At 43.0% G+C, this 23,727-nt stretch overlaps 1 protein-coding gene across 3 annotated transcripts in view; it reads left to right on the top strand.

The window, feature by feature from the left end:
* fam222aa (family with sequence similarity 222 member Aa) overlaps nucleotides 1-23,727 on the top strand; it is a 46,416-nt gene that overhangs the window by 3,093 nt on the left and 19,596 nt on the right. For 2 of the 3 annotated variants that reach the window (XM_069138346.1, XM_069138343.1), the window contains exon 2: nucleotides 23,383-23,525. In XM_069138346.1, the coding sequence (XP_068994447.1) occupies nucleotides 23,429-23,525 (97 nt within the window). In that variant the 5' untranslated portion in view covers nucleotides 23,383-23,428. Of the gene's footprint in view, nucleotides 1-23,382; nucleotides 23,547-23,727 lie in introns of all 3 variants that reach the window. The other variant, XM_069138345.1, reaches the window with a different exon arrangement.

Below are 23,727 nucleotides of genomic sequence, written 5' to 3'. Positions count from 1 at the left end.
ATAGGATAACATACTGGAGATGAAAATAATTCTGAAAAACATTTTCTCTTTCCGTCAGAGAAAAGACAAGAAAAGAGTTCCTACATTAGCTGATATCCCTGAAAAGCACAAAGCTTCTTACCTGGAAATATCATCGGACACTTAAAGGAACGTGAACGTTTTCTCTCAAAGCAGTGTCAACAGCAGCTCATTAGGTACCTGATCAAAGTGTTTCGTATCAGGATAAGTCTAAAACAGTCCTTGTTTTAACACTTTTCATGTGCAGCCAAACAAAAGAGACGTGCCCTTTCTTGTAATTTGCAATTTTACATGATTTGATATAAACTCTGTTGTCCCCCGTACTGAGGGTTGTCTCGCACATCAGTGCCTTGGATGTGGCAACGGAGCATGAAAAGAGGAACATAAAACAAAAGCATTACATGCAAATGATCGGAGAGAAACAAACACAAGCCCTCAGCCAGTCATTGTGAATGAACACAGGTGAAAGCGATGTTCAGTTTCCAGCTGAGATGCTGCTGCTGATGGGATTTGACAGGCAGGATTAGCAAGAACCGTTCTGTTTGTGTGTTTTACGTTAGTGTTTGCAGGTAGCACTGCCTCACACCAGCATTTTATGCTTGACATTGTTGCCGTGCTGTGTAGCTACTGATATACATCAAACTACACACTATCACTGTTTCTATATTAGCACTGAATGGTTGACCCTGAGTCTTATTAGCTGCACAGACAAAGTCAGGCGAGCAGCTCTCATTTTCTCTAAGGCCTGTTGATGTTTCCACAATGTCACAGTCAAATATTCAAACAGACTTCTAAATAATTCAGGCTCACTTCTGGCCAATGATCCTAGGCTTCACCAAATGTATCAATTATATGTGAGGAAAAACCTGATTATGATACTGACTTTGTGAAAATTTAATAAATCACAGCATTTTATATCTAATTTCATGAATACTTGAGACACATGATGCCAGGAGAGTCTTATACAGTGCAACGCTTTAAGTTTGTATCTCACAAATGAATATAAAAATCTGCTGTAAATGGACACTGATGTCACAGGAAATTGTAAGCAAGTTTAAACACAGCGCAGGCTTATGTTTTAATAAAGAGGAGCTTTACCATTTAAATCCAATGCGGAATAACTGCGTTTAAATAGATCAGCAGCATGTGATTGAATACATGCGCTCCTGCAGTGTTTGTAATGAGTGGTATGTGTTAGCGAGTTCTCTGGCCATTACTCCACTGATGAGTTCCTGTTATTTTTTACTATAGTCAAAGGTTTACCTGACCACTGCTCTACTCATGAGACCTCGGCAGCTCCTCATCAGAGTTATCTACAGCCACTTAGTTCATGAATGATAGCAATGGTCCTCAGACCTCCTCCCTCTCTTCCCCTCTCACCCCGTCAGGCCGAATGGAAGTCACGTCTCACCAAGCCTCGAGGTTAATGTATAGTCTTTCATTTGGAAAGGTTAGGGGCGGCTAGTCCATTTTTGTTCTTGTTTTAAAATGCTCTTGTGCGTGTGAAATATAGTCAACAGGAACTGTGCCGTTTATATGTGGTTAATGAGTACACTAGAATGGAGAGCCTGAGTGCTGTGCAGTTTATAGTTTGTTCCATAACCCAACCAGAAAAGTGAGGGGAGGCATGCTCCTTCCAAATAGTTCTTGGGGGAAGAAAGAGAATAAAGCAAATCTGACAAGCTCTCCAACAGCGAATTTGCTCTCCTTAAAAACAATGCCGCTCTTGCCTTCCTCATGGTCACATTGATTTGTTCTGGGTGACAGTGCAGGCTGCTGTGAAATCACCCCAGCGCCATTGATCTCAAGTAGAAGAGGAGGAGAGGGAATGAGAGCCTGGCGACAGAGAGCAACATGGGAAAATCCTCAGCGTGCCCTCTTCAACCTTAACCAGTAATAAAATGAAGGCCTTGGTTACTATCAGATCAGTCCCTGCTATACTTCTTCAGCCACTGTATCGCAGTCTCGTCGGCACTTTGATTTGTTTTGGAGGCCCGTACATGCTGTTTGATTTGCCATTGTGCCTCAGCATGTTTCACATTATCAGCTGAACTCTTTATTGCCACTGTTTTCCATGCCAGAAGCAAGGCTGGTTTTATCTCATGCGGGCCTCTGATTAATCTCTCCCTCTATGCTGGTGTACTTTAATCTTGAATGGGAGATATCTGATTCTCCTCGGCTATTGAGGAAGATCAAACTTTAATGGAACAAGGAACTGCACATCATCCTAATCTCCATCTCCCTGCATTTTGGTTGACTGCTCTCCCTTGGGCTTTGTAGCTTTCTGCAGAAGCAGGAAATACATCAGACAGATAAGATGTTTTCTGTTCATGCTTTGGTAATTTATTCCCTGTTGACAATGGCCAACACTTTACATCTCTGCTGTTTGATTACCTGGTTGAAGGAACAGCAGGTAGAGGCAGGGGAATTGATTGACACGTACAAATGCCTTGTCTTAAATGCATGAAACTTTTCCAGAAGCTTTAATTGGGGTTTCTTCACATTTCAGTCCTTCCACAGGCAAATGTGCTAGTCCTCTCTCTGTTTATTGACATGCGAGGGAAGGGGGCAAGCGTAGCCCAAGGAGAGATACGTCAGCTGCATGGATGTATCAAGGTTCAATGCTTTTGATTACACGACAGTCATTTCACGAATTAGTTATTGACCACGATTTTGTCCATTCACGTCCTCCATATCACTGCATAGCGGTGGGCATTATGCTGACCAGCATCCGGACTGTGACTGGCTCGATGCATATTGTTGCAAATGGATAACGCTTATGGGGTGTCACACCTCCCACAGACGGTTTGTGTCTGTGACAAAAAGAGGCTATTACCCAATTCTAAGGCGGTAGCTATAAGGTAATGAAATTTCCACTGACTGGAGAAAACAATGTTGTCTGGTCTGGGCTGTAATTGCAGAAGCCACCTCACCATTTTCCTGAGTTCAGCGTGAATGCAACACGATTTAATAAAACTCTGGAGATTTTTATCATTTATTGCCAGGCCTGGCAGCCGCGTCAGGGAGAGTAAGCTGAAGCTTGCACAGATAAAACTCATTCAATTTACTTGTTGAATTTTAACCAAGCCGGAGACCATTTACTAGAGAGCCTGGATACGACCCGTAGTGAAATGTTTATGTGTTTGTATAGGCCTACTGCAGGTCAGCTATATTGTTCATATAAAGCCACCATTTCCTTAATCTAAATGGAGGAGTGTCCCGGAATTTCTGTCATTTTCTCCTGTGTTATTATTTGCGTCAAGAAAGGGTTGAAAATCCTTGGGATATTAGGCCCCGAGGCCAAAGAGCTTCTGTGTGCCTCTTCCACTCACATACAAAAACATAGGAACATTGACATGAGGACATGTATGGACACACACACTCACAGACACTCTAACACACACACACACACACACACACACACACACACACACACACACACACACACACACACACACACACACACACACACACACACACACACACACACACTCCTAGCCCTGTTTTATTACCTCCTGGCTGCTGCTGGAATTGCTTTCCTCCCTCGAGTGAGCCAGGCAAAGCCGGCTTTATTGTGTTAACCTATTTGTGTGTCAAGAGCGATTGCAGCGTTCTTTATCTCTGTTTGTATTCGGATGGGGAGACGGCAGAGCGAGCGAGGGAGCGAGGAAGAGGGAGAGAGAGAATGGTGGAGGAAAGAAAGGAGGAGGAGGAGGAGGAGGGGGGTTTGCACAGGAGCCAGGCGAGCCACCGGAGTTAGACGGATGGCCGGTCACCTCGCTCTACTCTGGAGGATAATGACTGGTTGCTTAGCAATGACCCACCCCCACCCACTTCCAGACTTGCATCCACAGTAATCACTTTTTTCCTCTAAAAGAATTCATGTATAATTATAATAGGTCTTTTCATTTATTTAGCAGAGTGGGATGAGGATGCGAGCAGAGATTAGAGATTTTTGTGTGTCGGTGCTTATCAACTCGGTGCTTATGTAGAATGCAGAATTATGCTTGTGTGTTTGAGTGGGTGTTTGTCAGCAAGTGTTTATATCTGCCTTGTTGGTGGAGTTTGACCGGGATTACGACTAGGCCAAAGATATATTTCTTGCTAGATAGCTGCTGCTGTATAACCTTTGACCTGCGTAATGCTGCAGTGGCAACACTGTACTCAGAGATGCACAAGCACAAACGCACACATTTTCCTGTTTTTTGATGGGCGACCAGAGGCTATGAGTGCTGCTTCTTGTGAGCTCTTAGTTTTATTAACATTTTTATTGAGTTGAACAAATTGCTGACCTTTTGTGGCATAATGAATAGCCTGCCCGGCCTGCTTAGGACAAATTTGAGTTTTGGCAGAAGTGACTGGCATCAATTCAAGCTGTTTAATTCATGATTTGCAGTGTGTTTATTCAGCAGGCGACAACATTTAATACTGCTGAGTGTTTTCCAACATTTCAGCTCTTTTTAAACAGTTTATTTTTCTCAGTTCTCAGTCAGGACGCTGCTCCACAGGCTGTAGAGTCCTGTTGTTGTCTGTACATTTCTCTTGCAGGTCCATATGATTTAAGCTAACTGTGTTTTTAAGTGGCACAATAAAGGTATATTGTGTGAACATGACCCCAATTTAAATTGCCTTTCATCACCAGCAGCCACTGATGCTGGCACAAACTCCAGAGTCGTTTTAATGCTCAGCCAATTATCCTCTCTGCTTTTGAAAATATATTTTTTTCAATCCCTGTTTTTATGAAGAAGTAAAAAATGTATTTGAAATTCCCTGTGAAGTTCATATTAAACTTTTATTTGTTTATGATGATAAAAAGTCATGGCTGCTCAAACAGACCTCATGGATCAAATTGAGTATTAGAACTACTGCCCGCGCACCCAGTTGGTGGTGTATTTGTTCATTTTTGGATAGACAAATTACGATTACAATTTACAAAATAATCTGTTTTGTTATTGGAGCTTCTTTAAAGAACGTCAGCCGTGTCTGATATTTGCCCATCTGTGCTCTCTCAGTGCCATCTTTCCTTATCCAGGCTCATGCACCATTGCTAAAATTGACAGCTTTGCACGTCCTGGGAACTTCATACAGATAAACTAAACATACAGCACTATCCCCCTCCCCCATCTCCGTGGCATGCTTCTGTGGCTGCGTCTATAGGAACAGCTGTCCAGCTGTCACCGCAGCCAGCCAGTCAGCCGTTCTCCAAGGCAACATCTGTAGAGACTGAACGCACAAGGGCAGCCTGCCGTTCTCTGCTTGTCCCCAAAGACCGTGGAAGTGTGTCAGGCCTTTTGGCTACATTACCACTGACCACATCAACCGTATCACTGGGTTTTGATTGAACGTTATCTGCTCCTGTGCCACTTAAAAAAAGCTCTGCGAGGCATCAAGCTGTTATTTTTTTGTCACTAACTTAGTGATCTGTTACTGAAGTACAGTTATAGTGTCACAACAGTTCTTAAAAACAAAACATGTGACTGTGCAGCCACAATTATTATTATGTGCACACCACATTATCGTATCCAATAATAGTCATGTCTGTCTGTGTGTGTCTGTCTGTCTGTGTGTGTGTCTGTCTGTGTGTGTGTCTGTCTGTCTGTCTGTCTGTGTGTGTGTGTGTGTGTGTGTGTGTGTGTGTGTGTGTGTGTGTGTGTGTGTGTGTGTGTGTGTGTGTGTGTAAACAAAAATCCCAGCGAGCAAGGTGCAATGGCCTGGAACTGACGAGAACCCACTGGGAGAGTCTTTCCTTGATGTAGCCCCACACTACTGCTCCCCCTCGCCCCCATCTTTCCCTCCTAGCAGCAGAGCGATGGCGAGGCGGGCGGCGGGGGGAAACAGAGCCATGTGAGTGGGGAGATGAACAGAGCTGTGGTCCCTTCTGTCAGCCACAAACTAGGATCAGGGAGATCGCATGGGACTCTCTCCTGGGATGAGCAAAGGGAAGAAGGGAGAAAGCAGCTGTTTTGTGTTTTTCTCTCACTTCTTCACCAGCTCACTTGTGGTTTTCCCCGCTCTGTCATCTTCTCTGAGGCTGTCATTAGCTTCTGTTATGTTTTTTTGTTTTTTTTTTTAATTAAAAAAAAATTGGGGCAATTTTTTACCTTCATTTAAAAGCAGGAGAAACAGAAAGGAAATTTGGGTAGGGGTATAAGCCTGAACGATTCAGGCTACTGAGCACTCCACTTTCATGCTTTTTGATGGCTTTGTCTTTATTGAGCTTTCAGTGCTGTTGTAGACATAGATGAGATGAAAACTTGCTCTCTGAATGCATTATAATGATTCTTGTGCCTCTTCTTGGATGGTTCTAGGAACTATTAAAGGACTTGATTTCTTCATCAGTCCTCTTGATAACTAAGGGCCTCTCAGGCATACTGTGCCTCTCCCCACAGACAGCTGCAGAGTCATACAGTCTGTGGGCGAAGTTTGATGGATCCTGTTTACTGGAGCTGAGAGAATGGCTGGGTATCTCAAATTAAGTGTCACTTAAAGCTTGTCTTTTAGTCAGCTTTCCATTTTGTTCCCCCATCTCTAGTGGCAGCACTGTGCTGCCAATTGTAACAGCGATTGAGAGGAAGACATTTGGTGATTACACATTCTGTCATGATTGAGGGGTGAAGCCAGCAACTCGAGGCAAAACCAAATTCCATATGGATGCAGTAAAATCTCTGCACCCATAGTGAGTTACTCTCAAACAGCCCCCGTCCTGATGACAGCGAAATCGCCTGCTCATGACTTATCGTTTTATCATTCAAATTTGCCCCATTGATGCTTGCTGCTGTGATTGACAGCTGGGCTTGAAAGCCACAGCTATCTCAATTGAGCTGCGGCAGGCAGTTGGTAACCGTGACAATGGTCTCTCCTCTTTGCCTTGTTTTCACACATTTTCTGCTGTCACAGAAACCTCACTGATTGCTTCTTTGCCAAGACGGCATCCTATTAATCTTTTAAATAAGGGCTGCAGCCCAGCAGTATTGTTTGCTGAAAACCAAGAGGACCTTGTGAGACCACACTGAAAAGGAAAAGGGGGCAAATAGGGCTGAATCTGTGCCATTGTGGCAGGAAAGCCGAGCCTCCTTAAAACCAACAATATTAGAAATCTAATAGCTGCTGTGGAGATAGATGGTGCTGATGTCTGAATATAGCCAGCACTCCCTGGACCCACCTGATAACTCTGTGGGCTCTCTTCTGCCACTCTCTCAGCTTTGCTCTCCAGGTGCATTCAGTGCTTTCATCTGCATTGTGGCACTGAATAAAAGCCTCTGTGTTTATGGCCATTTTCTTTTTCTATGCACTTATTGATCCCTTTCAGCGTTGTTGGAATAGGCTTTATTTTTTCAGTTCTGGGCTCAAATAGCATATGAGGAGCGTATTCTGAAATGGCAAACCATTGATGTATTGTGATGTGACTTAGGGAAGGTAGAATAACAGTGCAACCCTTTGTCCCAATGTGCTTAGCTGACGATTTGTTTGAAGGAGACAAATACGAAATGAAATAATGGTATCCTTGTAATGTGTATTTCTTACAATCTCACCTCTATCTTGAAAAGGTTTTCTGCACTCCGATTTCATGGACTTCGCTTTTACGTTTAATTAGCTGTGATTTGTGAACATTTCCTGAGTGGTAGGAAGTCTTTTTTTTTTTTTAGTCTCTTACTTTATTGTCAAGTGGTTGTTAATGGAGGATGGCTGTAATGCTCCTGACACCCTCTGCTTTGTAATGAGTGCCTTCCTGTGCGAAATAGCCCCATAAACCAAACCTCTAACGGATGGGGAACATGTGGCAGCAGTATTCGGCATCGCAGACACAGGAATGTTTATGCCATATAAGTGAAGTTATGGGATCAGCACATAGCTTCCTCCTGCCTTTATCTCCTCTCTAGCAATGGAAACCCAGTGAGGCAGGGCAACCTTGATGACTAATTGACTCCTAGGTCAGAGCCACATGATAGCAAGACTGCTGGTCAATGGAAATGGATATACTTTCCCCTACAGCGAGCTACGACTGCTTTGTGATCATCTGTGTGGTCACGCATTCGTGCATGCACGCACACATGAGCGATTGAGCATGTAGCTATTCATAGCTGTTCATCCACTGTGGCTCACAGTTGCTCTTCCACTTTGAAAACACAAAAAATCAATCCATTAATAACAAATTCAGAACAATTTAACATTGCTATTTATAAAAGCTTTAGTCTGGCATGTCCCTTTGAGCTCACATGATGCTTCTGGGAGCATATTGAGAGTTTGAAACGGTAAGGAATCGTTGAAGTGAAGCATTTGTTTTTTTAATTATTTGCTTTAAAAACTAGAAAGAATCGCGGCCTAGTTTTGTAATACTTGACACAACGTTTAAGTGTATCCACTTTAGTATTATATGAAAAACTTTCCTCAGGCCACTGCAATTGTTTTGCAGTGGTAAAGGTTTTCTCTCCCTTCTGTCTATATAGCCTCATCGCAGTGCTTTTTATCAACAAGAAGTTGTGTGTACTTTATGTGCAGCTTTTTGCGCACAAAGACAAGTGAGTGTCTGTCACAGTTGGTCCTTGAAATGTGCGTTAAACTGTGAGTCTGTGTTTTCTCTCAACGTGTGTGCGCAGGGATGTCTTTTTGTTCTTGTTTGCAGGTTAAACACAAACACTGCTGTCCCAGATTCACACACAATCCCCCTCCACCTGAGTGTGATCCCCGGCAACCAGCCCGAGCGCCTCGCATGCAGCCACGAGCCTCCTCCCCTCCGCCCGTCATCCAAAAAAGATTCTCTTCGTTCCTCCAGTTTCAAAGTGCTTGCATAGCTCAACTGTGTCAAAGCATGCCCCTCCTCCCTGACCCCTCCTCCTAGAGACAGCACTCTTGACCTGCTGCCCCATTGTTTCCAGTGGGGATGGATGGGGAGCCGCCTCTGCCGGCACAATCCTTCACTCAATAGCTGCTCCATCTGTTGACTGCGTGACTCTGGGTTACAAGCGGGGATTTTGCTCCGTCTGTGCAGGGTGTGAAAGGAGCTATCTCAGGGGGCTTCCTGAATAGGGTTTTAAAACTGCAATGGAGGGGTGTTGTGATGCCTCTCTCACCCCACCCTTCTCCCCTCCACCCGTCATCAGCCCACCACAGCCGGCTGGGTGTGTGCAGGATGAGAGGCCTTCATTGTGCCTGTTCACAGGCCCCTAGGCAACAGGGTCACCTTGTCCCTAAACAAATGCTGCCCTCAGTGGAATTGTTGGCTGTGTGTGTGTGTGTGTGTGTGTGTGTGTGTGTGTGTGTGTGTGTGTGTGTGTGTGTGTGTGTGTGTGTCTGTGTGTAAAGGGGGAGTAGGTATTTGAGTATAAGAATGCATCATCAGGAAGAGGGCAGAGGCCTTGGCTGTGAAGACATTTATCTAACATCTCTGCCTTTCACATCAAGACCTATTCAGTGCAACCCGTCTGCGCCAGGCTTTCAAAAGACATCACAGATAGAGAAACACTCTGGGCTGCTTTACAGGTCAAACTGCTCTCACTAAGCATTTAGACCAACAAAGCTGCTGATGTCATTTTTTATTTCTCTTGTATATTCAGCTTTTGAAAACATTACCCATGTTTTGTCTCTCGTAAATTTGAATTCCCGTCTCTTGAATTGGTGGTAGAACGCTGCTTTGGGCTTTTGAGTCTGGTCTGTTCTGTGGTTCGTCCTCTTTAACAGAGGGTATTTGTGGACAAAAGCAAAATCTGTGGCTGTTTTGACAGCTGGTTCACCTTCAGTAATTAATGTTGAAATTGCAGTCTGCCAGGCATTTGTGCTGAGGTCCTCTGTCTATCTGCGTGGGAGTTGTTATTTGCCATTTCCTCTTAAGTGAAAATAAGCAGGATCCTGGCCTCTGGGATCCTCTTCTTTCTTTTCAATAAAAATCCCATCAACTGAAAAGAACTGCATCTGGGATGATTTTGTTTTTGAAAAGGCATTCTTTTATTTCAAGACAGATCCAAATAATTGTAGACAATCAGACTTGGAAAAATCTGTACAACCTTTTGTCATTCTTATGCTTTGTTTTTAATAGTGTAAATAAGTCAGTGAAAGTTTAATTCAGGTAACATTTTATTTTGGTTTGTAATGGGGGGTCCCACTCTTGCTGGGAGCTTAGCTCTGAGGAGGCATAATCAAGCACCTTCAACACTGGTTTCCATCTCTTTTCCTTTATCAGAGCCACAGCCACAGCTTCATCACTGGGGCGTGAACCCCTCAGCTGTCACAGGATGTCTCCAACACACCTTTAACTCGGTTAAGATGATTAAAGCAGCAGAATCACTCTCCTCTTGTCATCTGCACATGTTTCACCCCCACCTTTCTCCTCAGGCTGAGAAAACACAAAGTGAGCAACGGTATCAGACTGAGAAGCAGGCGACTGGTTCGGGCATGGAGCCCCCTCACCAGATGAGACGGTGTTAAAGGAGGAGGGGGTTGTTGAGTGGAATGAGTGGAGGTAGAAAACTGCAGTGACAGCAGAATGAATAAATTGAAAAATTCTCTCGTTGTAAATTGTCTATCGCTCGTGACAAACGATCTGATAGGCGAGCGGCCCGGGTTTCCAACGCATCCGTCCCAATAGAGCTGTGAATAACTGGTCTATCTCCACACTGCTTAGCACTGGCCCCGCACTTAATAATTCATACAGTGTGAAATATTTTCCCCGGTACAGATATGCCAAAGAGCTGCCGCCAGCAGGCGGGGGCGGTGAGGAGGGTGTCCCTGCGGTGCTAATTTGGGGGATGGTGACGTGCATAGATTTCTAAAGGGGCTCTAGTTTATAGGAGATGCCTCAGACACATTTGCTCTCCTGTATGCCCTGTCTGTTATTGGAAAGAGCCGAGCTGGAGACGCAGAGTGAGAGTGTGCAGATGACATTTAACTTGTGGCTGATCTGCCTGGAACCGGGAACGGAGAGGGGAAATACATTTCCATTTAAGTTGACTGAACACAGTTATCAGTGACTGTGGGGACAAAGGGAGGCTATAAACCTGCTAAGTAGTTTTTGCTGTTTGCCCTGGTGAGTGTTGTGGTCACAGTTGACATCAGTGGCAGCAGGTGTCTGTGGACACCTGGTTCATGTCTCCTGTTTCCATCAGGTGACTCCTCCTGCCTCAGGCTCCTATAGGGGCCCAGCAGCCAAGAGTAACTCTCACGGCCCCTGACCTTATTGTCCCCTTCATTCAGAGCTCACACCACCTCATTCACCCTGACGGTGAAACCAAAGCTATAATGGCCTTGCTCACAAGTGCGTGCTTGAGCATGTGCAGATGCATGCTTGTATGTGATAGTGTCATATTGCCTTGTGCCATTTTTGTGCATCGGTGTCATGTGGTTTTGTCTGACTCGTTCTGCTGCTCAGTCCTGTACAAACTGGGTTTTTATGGTTCACATTGAGGCCCTGATACCAATTATGCAAACTATTAAAAATTTAAAGAGGACAGTCTTTTATAATTTAATCCTAAAGTAATAGATTCTATTAAAAATGCATGAGAGGAGCTTTATAGATGGAGCTAGAATTAGTGTCTATCAAAGACTCCAGTCAAGGATGCAGGGGGAATGGGCAGCAGGAGTGGCGGTATTGCCTCATTATTCAAATAGGATATGATTAGCATAGAGCAGGAGTCCCTCAGAGTGAGGCAGAGCTCGCTGGCCACTGTGATCACGAATAGGAGGAGTCTAGTTGCGTTCCTCAGAGGAAGATCTCCCCTTTTGTGGTGAAATGAAACTGGCTTCAGATTTCCTCTTTTAACTTTCACAAATGGGATTTGAAGTGACGTGTGATTTGTTGTGGTTTAAAGCATTTCCGTCGTTGAAATCCTCCCTCTCTTCTTGGGTTTCTCCTCCCTGTTGTTTCACTTGAGATTGTTTCTTGTCCTTGCTGAAAGCATGTAGAAGGTGTTCAAGCATGAAAACAGGAAGCCTGCAGTGTTGTAACTTAATGGATCATGCTGCAAGCGAGAAGTAGACCTTTTACTGGTGTCGGTACTCCTCGGTTTACCCCACAGAGATTCCTGAACAGGTGAAACGCATAGTAAAGAAGTCCCTGTCTGACTTTCACAGTATGTGTGCTGTATTCAACAAAGCAACTGTATTTGCTGTGTTTAACTTTTCAGGACGAACTTTTCAGTCATTTTGTACTCCACTTTATCCCACCCAGGCAGGGGAGCGAGCTAAACAGTTTTTCTGCATCACCGGTTCTATGGAGTACAGATAGAACTTGAATTTCATTCTGTTGTCGTTGTGATTTGCTTCAATAATTACAGGTGGAGAACTGCAATGATTCAGATACCAAAACAGCCTCTGAAAAGGCTCGGTGGTTATTAATGTGCTGCAAGAAGTAGATTGAAAAAGCCAATAAAAATTGGAATCCTCATGAAGCTTATATGGATTTGAAGTTCTGCCTCAGAGGTAAATTCCTTGCCTTTTTGATGTAATGGTTGCCTGTTTATGGAATAAATCCAATGGGCTTAATCGATCATCTGCGTGGAAAGGTCAAGTGGAGAAGCGCTGGTGTTTGAAGTGCTTATCCCATGGAGGAGTGCCAGAAATGTGACACCTCCTTATGAGTGGGCGGTGGCGGGCAGATTAGTGACGGACAGGGTGGCCCAGGGGGATGATTTAGGGAGATTCAACCCTAAATACTGTGTGTATTTCAGAGAGAGAGAGCGAGAGAAACTATAAGCTGCCTTTCCCCAATCCCTATTTTCAACAGAAAAGCATATTAGTAGATTAAAAAGAAAATTTCCAAAAAGAGGAGAAAAAAGAAAGAAAGAAGGGGGTCACAGCTGGTGCTGAAAGGTGAACAAAAGTTTTGGTTTTAACCTCCTGTCTCTGCATTATGTTTAATGTTGCTTGAAGTTACGAGTTGGTTTCATCCTCTGCAGTCTAATCTAATCTGGAGTGGGTGGCTGTGGGCAGCATCTGTGCTCCGAGTTGAAATAGGGCTTTCTCTCTGCCTAATCCTCTATCCAGGGATCACTCAGTAGGGTGAAGACAATTACCAGCCTGCTTTCTCATGCTAATGGAATCTCTAACTAGATCTTACAGAAAGAGGAAAAAATAGACGGAGGAAGAAGAGAAGCGGGGACAATGGCGCAGAAAGATGACCCAACTAAAATGGGTTTTTAGATTACCATTTAATTATTGATAGAGACCCAGTTGTAAGGCCTAAGGTCAGGATTTGGAGAGCTTTCACTAAGAAAGGAGACAGATTATCAAGTTATTTTGGTGTGTGTTGGGTCAGAAAGTTGCTGAGACAGGACTGATGTCACCGACATATCAGCAGCTGTGGTGCCAGGTAGTCTGTCTTTCACCTTTTTATCACCTGCCTCCAGCAAGGTGTCTGGAGTGGTTTTAAATTGCATTAATATGCAGGAATTTATAGATTGCCTCCCTTGGCATTTCTGCAGGGAGGGGAAGAGAGTATTACAGTCTCCATCTGCACTAATTACTGGGTCTTGGCAGTGTTACCTGTCTCTTGTGAAGGACAAACCAAGGCACCAAGCAGCAACACACATAGCAGAAGGAGCTCATATGCTGGGGAGTCTTCAAGAAGAGGGATATCTCCGGGGCCTTTTTACTCTGATATGTTTGATATGCTGGGAGCCTTGACTACCATAAAAACACCTCTGCAGAGCAACATCAATAAACTAAATGACTACGTCCAACTTCCTTCATCTAGAACTGAGAGGGAAAAGCTAACCATCTTTAAAAGGCTTGCAAACTACAACAGTTTGTATGCTCGTACAAACCGTTGTAGTAAAATATTTCAGCATATATTGCCTATTAATTCTGGTGAAAACCAAAGTTGTCCGTCTACGTTGTGTCAAAAGAAGCCACGGCAGCTCAATAATAAATTTGAACAGGTGTACAACAGCCCGTTTTATCCTTGAAGTGCAGTTCTGAAACCTGAAACAGAAAGCAAGTCTCTGGTCTACAGAATAAATCACAGGAGCAACAAAATTTATCAAAAATTCTTCAGAGGGAAGAGGTAATCAGTCTGAACATGTGCTATTATCTCCAGGATGACCACGCTTCTCGATTCTCTCCGTGGCTGGCCAAACTCCTTGATAACACAAGCCCTTATCGTGCAGCTTTTGTCGTGGAAAGCATCTGCCATTTTGAATCATTACAATCCGCCCACTTTCCCCACTCCTTGATCCCTGACACCAACACCATGCCTGTGAAAACAGAGCAGACATCGTTGCTTTAACTCTTTGTACTTCAGGTACCTCACTCGCTGCCAGGCCGCCAGGTTTCTGCTTCAAATCTGCATGCGGTAACTCCTTGGCTTGCTGTGGGCTTCTCAAGTTTCTGTATTTGTCTGTCAGCCTGTCAGAAAGACTTCTTGGATCGTGCTGCACGAACATCTTGCTGATGTTTGTGCCATCTGCGCCTTTAGCCAGCAGGTGATTACCAACCGCAGGCTCACCTCCCACTCCGTCCAATTGGATTCCCTTTGCTGGCATGGTCAGAGCCAGCTTTGAGAGGGAGAAGGATGACAACAGCTGGATAGCACACATTATGGAGTAAAGAGACAGGCTGCTGAGTCTCTGTGACGGAAACTGCAGTAGGGAGAAAATATGTGCAGAAAAATGCCTGTTTCCTTTCCCGAATAGCTGCGCTGTGAGCACTTGTGTCATCCTCTCTTTTATAGTCCTTAATATCCAGCAGAGCAAAAATGGCTTTGTCACACTTGAGATATATCAAATGAGATCAGTGTCAACATTTCAACGGTGCACTATTTGATTGCCTTGTGGGCTTCACAACACACTAATGTTATGCATGACTGAGTATTGGATCTGTGACACCCTCCAGTGAAAGACGGCGGAGTTGTCCTTTAGACCATGGGAATTGGGGTCACCTTAGGCCCTGCAGAGAGCAATGTTTGGAGTCAAGCTTCAGCAATTGAAAGAAGAAATCACATTGTTTGAGTTTAATTATATTCCATTGATTTATTGAACACCCATTAATAAGCATACATTTTCCAGGCAGGGCCATTTTGCATGAAGGTTTTCTCTCTCTCTCTCTCTCTCTCTCTCTCTCTCGCTCTCTCTCCTCGCTCTCTCCTCGCTCTTTTTTCTCGCCTGCTCACTCCATTTCATCATAAATTGACATAAGCCTTTCTTTGAAGTTCAGGAGCCAAGCTGAGGAATGACAGCACGACAAACAATGAACAAAACACAAAAAAAAGACAATGAACACTGTTTGAATATTCAAGTGAACCACCATAGGATGGGTACAGGGAAAAAAAAGAACCCTTGTTTTATTGTTGTTGCGTTAAGCCGTGAATGGACCTGTCTGGGACAATAAAGGATTGTGTCACATTGGGATAAGAAATTTGCAATATCAACAATGCTTTACAAATGGTGTGTAATAAGGTTTACAGAGGAAAATATAAATCCCAGCATGAAAACCAGAAAGCACAGCTCATTTTCTCAAACAGCTGAAGTTGGCTTGTGATTTATGTTTGAAGGTCCTTCCTGGTGAGACTGAATCGGCACCAGACATCATTTAAAAAAAAAAAAAAAAAAAAAAAATCCGTTTATTGTTTTTGTTTAGTTTTTTTTAGAGCGATATATAGGTTAAACGTATGATTGTAATGATTTAATTTAATTCATTTTTAAATCATCCTTTGCAGGTCTTTTCTCAACAGAAGTTTTCTGGTGTTTCTCTGATCAACAGTTCAGTGTGAACTCCATATTTGTTTAATAAGCATGCAGGGTTTCTGTGCGATAGTGGCATTAGATGACAACTGATGCTGCTACCCAGTAAAACAATACAACAAAGGCTGAGGCAATAAGAGGAGAGGAGGATGTTTTTCCCCTGTGGTCTGTCTGACAATCTTAAGCCACGCTCTCATTGCTCAACGTCCCTCGCTGGCATGAGCAGGAGCGCAGAGACTCAGTCATGTTGTAAACGGCAGCTTGGTTGTACTGTGCTGGAAATGAACACTTTTAACTGAGGGGACTCTCCCCAGTATCTGATCGCAAGCATGTGTTCAGTGTCGGAGTGGTTGTTGGTGCAGCGAAAACCTTTCAAATTAGAAATAAAGCTGCAATGTAATTCTGACTTGTAGATTTTTGATTTTTTTTTTTTTAGTTGTGTTTACATCTCATCTTGATAAACTCATTAAAAAAAATAAATAAAAAAAATAAGCTATGAATGCAAAAAACTCATTTAGACAGTTTTTGCCACTGGTAGAAAGTAACTCGGTACACTTTTTCAGGTGCTGTGCTTGAGACAATTTTAAGGTACTTGTATTTGACTTGAGTATTTCCATTTGATGCTACTTTATACGTTGACTCCACTAATTTCAGAGGGAAATATTGTACTTTGAACTCCACCGCATTTATTTGACAGTTTTAGTTGCTTAGTACTCTGATGAAGATTTGGCACAAGGGATAATATAACAAACTTTTGAAATACATGTTGTTGAAACATTAAACCAGAGTTTTTCAACCAGTTTGACTTTAAAGAAGTATGAATCCGTTAACAACTCTATCAAATAGTGACTTTGATCATGACCCCTTAGATTTATCTGCTTAGATAAAACTGTATCTCAAGTAGTTCAAATAGCTCCACCTGCAGCAGCAACAACAGTAATATGCTACTGACACACTGATGCTTCAGTAATAACAATCGAATGATGTCATACATAATAATATATCAGTCCGAGAGGTCAAACCAGTACTAAAATTTCAATATTACTTCTGTACTATTCATGCAAGACTTGTACTTGTAATAGAGTATATTTACGTTGCTCTATTGACACTTATACTGAAGTACAAGATCTGAATACTTTTTCCACCACTGCTTGTCACAGTCATTTTTATTTCATAGTATAGTTAAGTTTCAAGCTTAATGACTTTAAAGTTAGCTTCAATTAAACATTGTTTTCCAAACTCATTTAAAGCTTATTTTACTTTAAATATATCTCGATTGTCATGGTAGTTTTATAGTATGCCTATAACAAAAACATTCGAAAGACTCTGACAATTTGCTTTTTTGAAGTGGTTGGCAAGTGTCCTTTGAATTTACTCTCAGCTGTGTTGAAAATAAAGATAATAATTTTACTAGTTAATAAACATCAACAATGTCCTCATACTGTCAAGTAACCCATTGATGCTTGAATGTAAATTTTACATGTGCTCAACTAATTAGGCTTAGCTTACTGTAACCACGGTATGCTGCTCAACTTATAATGTATGTGTAAAAAGAGCAGTGTATTAAGACTTGGATAGCTAATGCTTTGGCAAATCCTTCCAAACGGTGCACTTGTAACAACACATTGTTTTCCTCACTAGCTTGGGTGGCCATGTTTAGCAATGTTACCAATATGTGGGGCCATTTTTTTACATCACAACCTTACAAGGCAGCAGAGCATGTTATGAATACCGGGGGTGGGTGCAGGGGTAGATACAAAGAGCGAGCAGAGCCCTGTGAGCTGGGCTGCAGGTACGATGCAGTCTCTTTCATTAGAACTGACACTAAACCCAGCAAATGGGGCAATCCTAACAGGAACCACCTGCAGGCTGGTGGCACACAAACTGGAAGTAAGCACTACCTGACAGGCCGACTCCCCGTCAAGTACACCATGACACCGCAGCTCAGGTAGAGAAAAGGGAATTTATCTCCATTCCTCATCCCAGTATTTGTAACACATCAAACGTGGTTAAGACACAGACTTGATTTTGCAATCTGTCCACATGAATCTTAATTTTATATTTTCTGGACCTCCGCCTTCTGCATTTCCAAAATTTTAAGTCTGGTTGCCACATAATGGCTCACTGCTTTGTGAGCCTGTTACTTAGCATTAATGAAACCCAGCCCAGCACAAAGATGCAGTAGTGCTGTGAAGTCAATTAGTGCTTATTGCTATTACAGGGTTGACATTGGTCTAGGCATGCGTGTTTTGATTAGAGATGACAGACGACTCGCTGCTATTGGACTGCCAGACATTCCTCACCCTTCATCCCATGGGCAAAGCTATTGAAGCTGACTGGAATATGGAAAGCTAACAGCTGAGTGTTTTTGCCAAGATGTCCTTCATCTGTACAGAAACCTCTTATAAATACGGCTGCTCGGCATACAAAGCTGTATAAGCTCCAATAACAGTGACATGCTGCATCATATATATAACACTCAGCTGCCAATATGTTATTCCAACACTGTATATCATGGCAATAATGTCCAAACTGTAGGCTTTTACACACAATGGCCCTTTGTTGTGCAGGTTATTTATGGTGCTGGTATGAGATTGTGCAGAGCTGGTGAGTGAGTGCATCCAGGGGCTTGTATTGTTAGGGAATCAGTGCCTCTTGTTTATGGTGCTGGGAGGGTTTGTTAACAATGCCTTTTTTATGTCCCAGAGTGCGTGCCTGTCGGCAAAAGTCCCCTCAGAATTTTTGTTTGTGTGCGGTTTTGTTGGTGGTGTGTGTATGTGGATCAGGGTCGGTGAACATAACCCTCTCATTTTGTGCCACTTCCAAACAGACCAGTTTAATATCAGGCCCATGTGAGCATTAGTGTGTGGGTGTTTTGAATATACAGTATGAGTGCAAATTATTTCGTGCTGGTGTGTGGAAAGTGCTGAGCCGAAAGGGGTTTACTGCCAGAGCCTCCTAATGGAGCCTTTCACTCTCCCTCCATTCATGTGACGGTATGGTGACGGAGAAGGGGGAGCCACGGATTAACGGGGTAGAGGCAGTGCCTTGTTAAAGAAAAAGAAAGGGTTTGAGTGTGTCGATTGGATTAACTTGTTTGGGCTTATTAAGAGGGGAGACACAGCAGCTTGTTAAAAGCACTGCATGGGGCGTCCCATAGTGAGACGGCAGGGTCACCATTCAATTAGGCTGAAGCCCCGCCCTCGCTCATTGTGCAGGCTGTCTGCCAGGCTCCTGAACCACTGCTGGTCCGACACTAAGAGGGGGAGTTTCATTGGAGACACTTTAACTCAGAGTGTCTATAGAAGCTTGAAGATTGGTTCTCAGGGTAAAAAAAAGAATCACAGAGGAACAATATTACCTAAAGCCGGGAATTACAAGAATATTTTTTTTCTGCTGAAATTGAGAAATACTGACTATCAATCTCTTTTTGATATCTTACTTTACCATGTTTGTAACACTACTATAGGCAAACAAGAATGTAAATATTGGATGAGTCTTGGATTACAATAGTTATGACATATTGCTAATGTTCTTAAATGAAAAACCTGTGGTCATAGCAAATAAACCATGACTACATTACGTTTAGTGTATTTTATATCCATAAATCATACTTCTTGGATTCACACCAAAGGTTGCCACTGGACACAAATTGTGAAATGAAGATTGTTTAATAACTGAGTGTAAGTCTTATACTGAGCTGATTTTGCTGGAAAACCCAATTTTCATTTGAAAAACAAAAGTTTACAAATGTTAAATGTTGTTTAAACACAAGCAGCTGTACAGATATGTTGCCCATATAAAGCTAAATCAGGATCCATCTGATCAAAGACAGCCAACAAGCTACGAATGTGACCAAACATTCAGTGCCATATTTTGGTTATTAACAGTTTTTGACACTCCAGACAGATTTCAGCCCAAACCAAAAAGTACTGAGGTTTAATATCCAGTCCTGAGTATCAGCTGCCTCTCTCTTTCCTTCACCTGAAATGTGTAGCTCAAAACACGCACACTCCGTTTATTCACCCATGACCACCCTGTTACACCCCGCACTTGGCAGGATGCTTATCTGAGCAGACAGCTTTGGGCGCGGGGAGCCATCTCCTCTGATCTCCTCTGCAGTTTAAGAACCTTTTAACTAAGAAATAGCCCTCTGCCAAGCCCACCGCCTCTTGATTCCGGCTTATTCCCTCATCTGGGGACTGATCTTCCGCCCCCATTGCAAACCCTGCAGCAGCGTTAGCAGAACGGGAAAGAGCCAACAGACATCCTGGCTTTTGAGATATCCCTGCACTGGTGTAATAGGAGACCTGTGAGTGGATTTGATGAGTGAGTGAAGTGCAGGTGTTTTTTTGTTTTTTTTGAGAGCAGCATGTTGGGCAGTGAGTGTGTGCGCTCACACATTCTCCAGCACCTTCACAGGGATTGACCTCAGCAAGACAGGCTGTTTTAGGGCAGCTGGATGATGGTTCAGAGGGTTTTGGTTTGTAGATAATTCCCTGCAACTGATAGACATCTGCTAAGTAGTACAATAACCTAATAGGAGGATATGAGGGGAAAGGGGGACATGACAAACAAGCCGAAGACTTGCTCCTTCTGCCTCGCTCTTAAAGGCAATAATAGGAGAAAATTGGTTCTTGAAATTGAATTGAAAAAAAAAGCGGGTCTCTTTCAGCGAAGTATAATGCCTCCGAATACATTTGGTGAGCAGCAAATGGAGAAAAATGGAGGGTAGTTACACGATTGTCTTTCATTTCAGAGAGGGGAAAACTGTGGCGGTATCCCCCGTTAAGACTAGCTTTTAGTCTCAATCTACACCATGTGTCCCCTTCCTCTCTCTCAACCACTATCTTTGAACAAATGGACTGTGAGGATGGGCTCGTTGTGAAATTAGTATCCTCACAGAGAGGACACAGAGAAAGGATTATGTGAATAGCCAGTAATGAGCTCAAAGTGCCAGTGTGTTTCGGCCAGGCCTGCCTGTGTGTGAGAGGAAATGGCACTGCAAGCGACCTTTTTTTGCTCGAGCACCTGGCGAGGCATAGAGTGGCCCCTCTCTTCCATCTGCAACGTGTGTGTGTGTGTGTGTGTGTGTGTGTGTGTGTGTGTGTGTGTGTGTGTGTGTGTGTGTGTGTGTGTGTGTGTGTGTGTGTGTGTGTGAGAGAGAGACAGACAGACAGAGAGAGCAGATGAACTGTGGAGTCTAAAGATTTAATTTCCACATATTTATTAGGGGGAAGCATTTTTTGCGAACAAGCTTTTCACACTGTCAGGTTTGTGCTAAAAGTGTTGTTTTGCACTGCTTCTGACAGGCTTTAAAAATACACATGTGACTTAGAGTGTTAAGTGCATTATACAAGCCTCTGGGTCTGAGGTCAAATGTAATGCCTTGAGAAAACTGTTTTATTAAGAAAAGCTTTTTAAAGATAGAATTTTCTGCAAGGATGATGCATTTTTGTAACACCTGCTTCTTATCTTTAACGATTTAAACCAGGCAAGTCATTCAACGTTAATTCTAGGCAACACCATGTATTTGTTTTGCATACTTCCTTCCAACATTTGTCAATATATCAATTATTAGAAAAGCTAACCGGTGGTAGTAAATTCATATCCACTGCTCTAATTTCCTTTTAAAAAGTAGAATCTGTGTAAGGAGGATTGTTTAAGTTTATGCCAATACACTTGTTAATACAAATCCTGACAGTTTTAATTAAAATAATATTTGAAATTGTATTATCTATATTTTTATTAGGCAGCACAGTTAGTGGTTACAGTGTGAACTCATGGGAAGAAGTTTGTCAATATTTTAGCTCTTTTTTCTTAAACTAAACACTGTATTGTTTTCACATTTCAGATGATGTTTTATTTTAAGGTCAGATGATTTAATATTCTGAAATGTGAGCAGTAAATAATTTATAAAATTGGCATAACTATCATCTTGAATGGAGATAAATTCTTTGATTCTGAGTCTGACTTTCTATTAAACTGCACAAAAACCTGTAGAAGAAATGAAATTTTTAAACTTCATGTTACAAGGACATTTTTAAAAGACTGTTTGATTGAATGCTTCAGTAAGTGGTTTTATATTTTCACGATGATTTGAGGATTTTCACTGGTGGTCTATATTTTGCTTTATTCCTTAAATGAGCGAGAGCAGGAGCCGGCGCTTTATAGACTGCCATTAATTTATCTTGTAATCATTGTAATTGCTTTCTTTCATATTAAAATGATAATCTATAAAACTAAGTAATGGACTGATGGCAGGTGGCTAAATGTTCATTTAGTGATTCACTGAGAAAATAAATAACAGGGGACAAGCCTGTGACAGGCGTATGAGAAATCATTTTTCAATAATCTGCCACGCATCATGGCAGGAGATGCTGGCGCTGAGAGCGTAGATGAAATATTTGCCTCTGTTCTTCGTTTTAATATGAGAAGACCAGCCTAGATGGAAACAATAGTGTTTCATGTTGATGCATTTTGGACAAGAGATTCAAACACATGCAAAACTCAGGTTGAGGCCGTAGTCCTTTTTACAGACACAACCATTATCCATTGTTGGTGAACCTGCAGTGTTCAATACAGTAAGAGCGTGTGGTTCCTGGAAACGAACAATATCCGCTGAGTAAACAATAGAGAAGTGAATCTCGATCCTTATCACATAAAAACACTTTCTGGACCTAAAGGGTTTGCTTTAGCTGTTCTCATCTGGCACATAATTCAAGCAGAAGACTTTGTAATCAGTCATCATTGTGCTATGTGACACTGGTATGTTGCTGATGAATGATACCCTCCATGCTACTCGATTGTTGAGGGTTCTTGGTTATAAATATATATATATATAAAAGAAAACTCACAGCTCCCTCACTATGTCCTGTGTTTCCACTGGGACTGTGATGGGCTTTTTGAGAAGAAAACTAGCAGCAACTGCCTCCCTGTTCCTGAGTGAAGGTGGCTGTGGGGAAAAGGGGGAGTGTAGAGCTGGAGATTTATGGCCTAGAGGGAGATTGATTAGTGCCGTCACTAGCCCTGATGTACGGTTGGCAGTCTCCCCCTCCCAACCCTTCGCATTTTCTCACATACACACACACACACACATGCAACCATACGGTTCAACACACAGCTACGCACACATCCAGACACCGCTCAGTCCCCCAGGCCTTTCCTGACAGTCCCCCAGAGCTGTTGCATGTTAAGTTGTAGCAGACAGACTGCTGTTTTCTCAGCATTACCATTTTTTTTTTTTTTTGCTGTCCATAGATAAGGCCATCAATCACCACATACATACTGCCCTGGAAAGAATGTGTCTCAGTGTGCCTGAGTATTGCTACTTTCTGTGTGAGCCTGTGTGTTTGTTTTGAGGATGGTGTCATAGACAGGAGATGTGGTTGAATGGCTGTGTGGATGTGCTGTTTGAAGCTGCAGAGTGACTGGCCTGGGCTGTGCTCTGAACCCATGTCAACCGTGCTGCCCCAGTGCAGGTGTGTGTTTATCATTCAGCACACAGAGCTCAGAGGCAGGCAGCTGTAGGCATACTTTCCCAATTAAATCTTGGGTGAGAAATCTAGCCCATCTTGCCCAGAGCCAGCTTCTGCTGGCTTACCAGACATGGCCATGGAGCTTTGACCTCGCATCATCCTGCTTAACTCACTGCAATGTTCCTTTTTTTTTTTCTCTCTCTCTTTTTCTGCTACAGGTTGGCCGCAGAACTCCCCCGGCTGTAGTACTGTGCCCACCTCGCCATGCTGGCCTGTCTGCAGAGGAGGCAAAACCCTCCACCCCAACACCCAGTGTGTGCCAGCAAGACCCTGGAGCCACTGCAAGCCCTTGGACGGAAATGTAAGTGTAGGAGCGATGGAGGTCAGTAGTTCAGCTTGCCGAAAGCTAAGGAATGAGAGAGGCCTATGCTTGGTCATGGTGAATGATGGAAACAGATAGTTAACCCTGATTGTGAAGTGAAGGAAAATAGACTTTCCCGTTTCTATTGTCATCCCTCTGCTCCCTCACCACTCTGAGGAATTTTAAACAGTTTCATTCGCTT

This window comes from Embiotoca jacksoni, unplaced genomic scaffold, assembly GCF_022577435.1.
Source record: "Embiotoca jacksoni isolate LCO1_2020_lvr unplaced genomic scaffold, fEmbJac1.0.p SCAF_8, whole genome shotgun sequence".
NCBI classification, from domain to species: Eukaryota; Metazoa; Chordata; class Actinopteri; family Embiotocidae; genus Embiotoca; species Embiotoca jacksoni.
Note: the sequence above shows the minus strand (reverse complement) of the source record. Positions and strands in the feature narration are given on the sequence as shown.